This window comes from Schistosoma mansoni, chromosome 1, assembly GCF_000237925.1.
Source record: "Schistosoma mansoni strain Puerto Rico chromosome 1, complete genome".
Lineage (NCBI taxonomy): Eukaryota > Metazoa > Platyhelminthes > Trematoda > Strigeidida > Schistosomatidae > Schistosoma > Schistosoma mansoni.
In genome coordinates this window covers 4,286,885-4,289,265 of record NC_031495.1, presented here as the reverse complement: position 1 = coordinate 4,289,265, position 2,381 = coordinate 4,286,885, and the positions used below count along the sequence as shown (strand labels likewise).

The window sequence follows — 2,381 nt, the reverse complement described above, 5'->3', positions numbered from 1 at the left end:
TCAGCTGGATGTATCTGCATCTCAGCGTTGATGTTCACTCTGGGACTCGAACTCAGTACCTTTCGCTTCAAACGCTATCGCGTCCCAAATAGGACGAAACGCGCGTCAGACTGGATTCCACTGCTAGCCACTGTCCATTTTTACTTATAATGCTTGTTAATTAAGACTATATCGAGGCAATACGCACAGTATGCACATATGCCAATTAGAGACTGACCAGTTGCAGTCCTAACACATCGATGGGAAAATTCAAACAAACAATACTAAATGAAGTAATATAGATAGTTCTGTAAGGCGATTACTTAGTATTTAAAGCATTCGGCTCTCATCCAATAGACAACACTTCCAAAATTTCCTCAATTTATATTTTAAATAAAAAATTTTCTGAACATATGGCTTATGTTTCTATACATATACATTTTTTTACTCTATTTTAATCGGATTATATATCATTTCATTAAAACAAAAATGGTATGTCATTGCATATAAACGAAAATGGATAATGGTTACCAGTGGAATCTAGTCTGATACGCATTTCGTCCTACTTGGAACTCCTCAGATGGATATACCTGCATCTCATAATTCATATTCACCATGAGGCTCAAACTCAGTACCGTTCACTTCAAAGACCATCACATCTTTCACTCAGCTAGCTACTGAGTCCTGAGAACCACTTGCTTGTGCAGTGAGATAAAGTTTAAATTCAATTGGTATTGTTTACTTGAATCTTCTCATTGATGTTTAGCACTGCAATTGAAAAGTCTCTTATTGACATATGTACATACTGTGCATGTTGCCTCTATACTACCTTAGTTCACAAGCATGGTAAGCAAAGATGGATAGTGGTCAGCAGTAGAATCCAGGACGCGCGTTTCATCCTATTTGAGACTCGTCAGCCGAATGTACATGCATCTCACAGTTGATGTTCACTCTGGGGCTCGAACCCAGTACCGTTCGTTTCAAACGTCATCACGTTATGCACTCAGCTACTGAGTCCTCATAGCCACTTGTTTGCGCAATTGGGTGAAGTTTAAATTCACTTAGTATTGTTTGTTTGAATCTTCCCTAAGATAAAGGTACATCCAGCTGACGAGTCCCAAATAGGACGAAATGCGCGTCAAACTGGATTCCACTACTAGCCACTACCCATCTTTGCTTATAATAGTAATTTATGATACTTAATTTTTTTTTATCTTTAAATTGTTAAAATCTTTTGTTCCGTAAATTATTGATTCATGGTAACAATTTTTGGAATAGATATCGTCCAAATTTAGTTATTTCTTTATATTTATGAACTAAAATTATTATTAAACGAAATGTGTATGAAAATTAGTTCAATAATTGTCAACAAAACTATAGTTCATATTTGACATTATATATCATTATAATAATTATGTGTATTCTATGTTTATGTAGGAATAGAGTTTCCTTTTAAAAAGAAAAAATTCAAAAGTTTTATAAATTGCATTTTATTATTGATGAATTGAAGTAATTCAGTTATTATCAGAAAGCAGTGCGCATCCACGACCCCGCACTCGCGAGATTCGAACCCAGGACCTATCAGTCCTACCATAATAGGACGAAACGGCTGTCCAGTACTTCCAGGTTTTCCATGGTGGTCTAGCTTCAATTGACTTTCCATTAATGTTTAGGACTGTCATTATTGATCAGTCTCATATTGGTATATATGTATATCTTTCATATTTTCTTACAATTACATATTATAGGTATTAGTATTCAAAATGCTGAACATTGTTCAATTGAAGATGCTCGTGCATCCATGGCAATTTATCGATTAGTTCAAGATATATGGGAAGCTGATTTACTGAAAACAACTAAAAATAAGAAAAAAAATTGAAGCCTACTTTAATTGATAATAATGAAACAACATGTTATTCAAAGAATTGTCAAGAAGATATATCGTCTTCATCAATATCATAGGCACTTTTGATACTGTTTTTTTTTATTTGTATATATGTTTTTCAAAAGTGTCCAATAAAATCAGTTAACCATATCAAGATTGGATAATATTCGTAAATTTTATGTTAACATTAAGGTATCCGAAAGTAAATTCATTCACTATTATCAGAAGGGGTTTTTGTGGAGATTTCAGTAATCTTATATAGTTGAAATCATGAGTCAATTGAAGATAGACAAACATGGAAAACCTGGAAGCACTGGATGGCCACTTCGTCCTAGTGGGGGATTCTTCAGCAGTGTGCATCCACGATCCCGTCTCGCGAAATTTGAACGCAGGACCTATCAGTCTCGCGCGTGAGCACTTAACTTCTAGACCACTGAGGAGTTCCACACTAGGACGAAACGGCCGTCCAGTGCTTCCAGTTTTTTCATGGTGGTCTAGCTTCAATTGACTCATGATC

The 2,381-nt window shown here is 35.3% G+C and overlaps 1 protein-coding gene across 1 annotated transcript in view; it reads left to right on the top strand.

Moving 5' to 3' along the window:
- Positions 1 to 1,858, top strand: part of Smp_098850 (rex4-related (xpmc2)) — a gene marked incomplete at both ends in the record, with an annotated part of 13,804 nt that extends 11,946 nt beyond the window's left edge. The window contains one exon of the mRNA XM_018793035.1: positions 1,728 to 1,858. Within this exon, the coding sequence (XP_018647588.1) occupies positions 1,728 to 1,858 (131 nt within the window). The remainder of the gene's footprint in view (positions 1 to 1,727) is intronic.
- Positions 1,859 to 2,381: the final 523 nt, after the last annotated feature.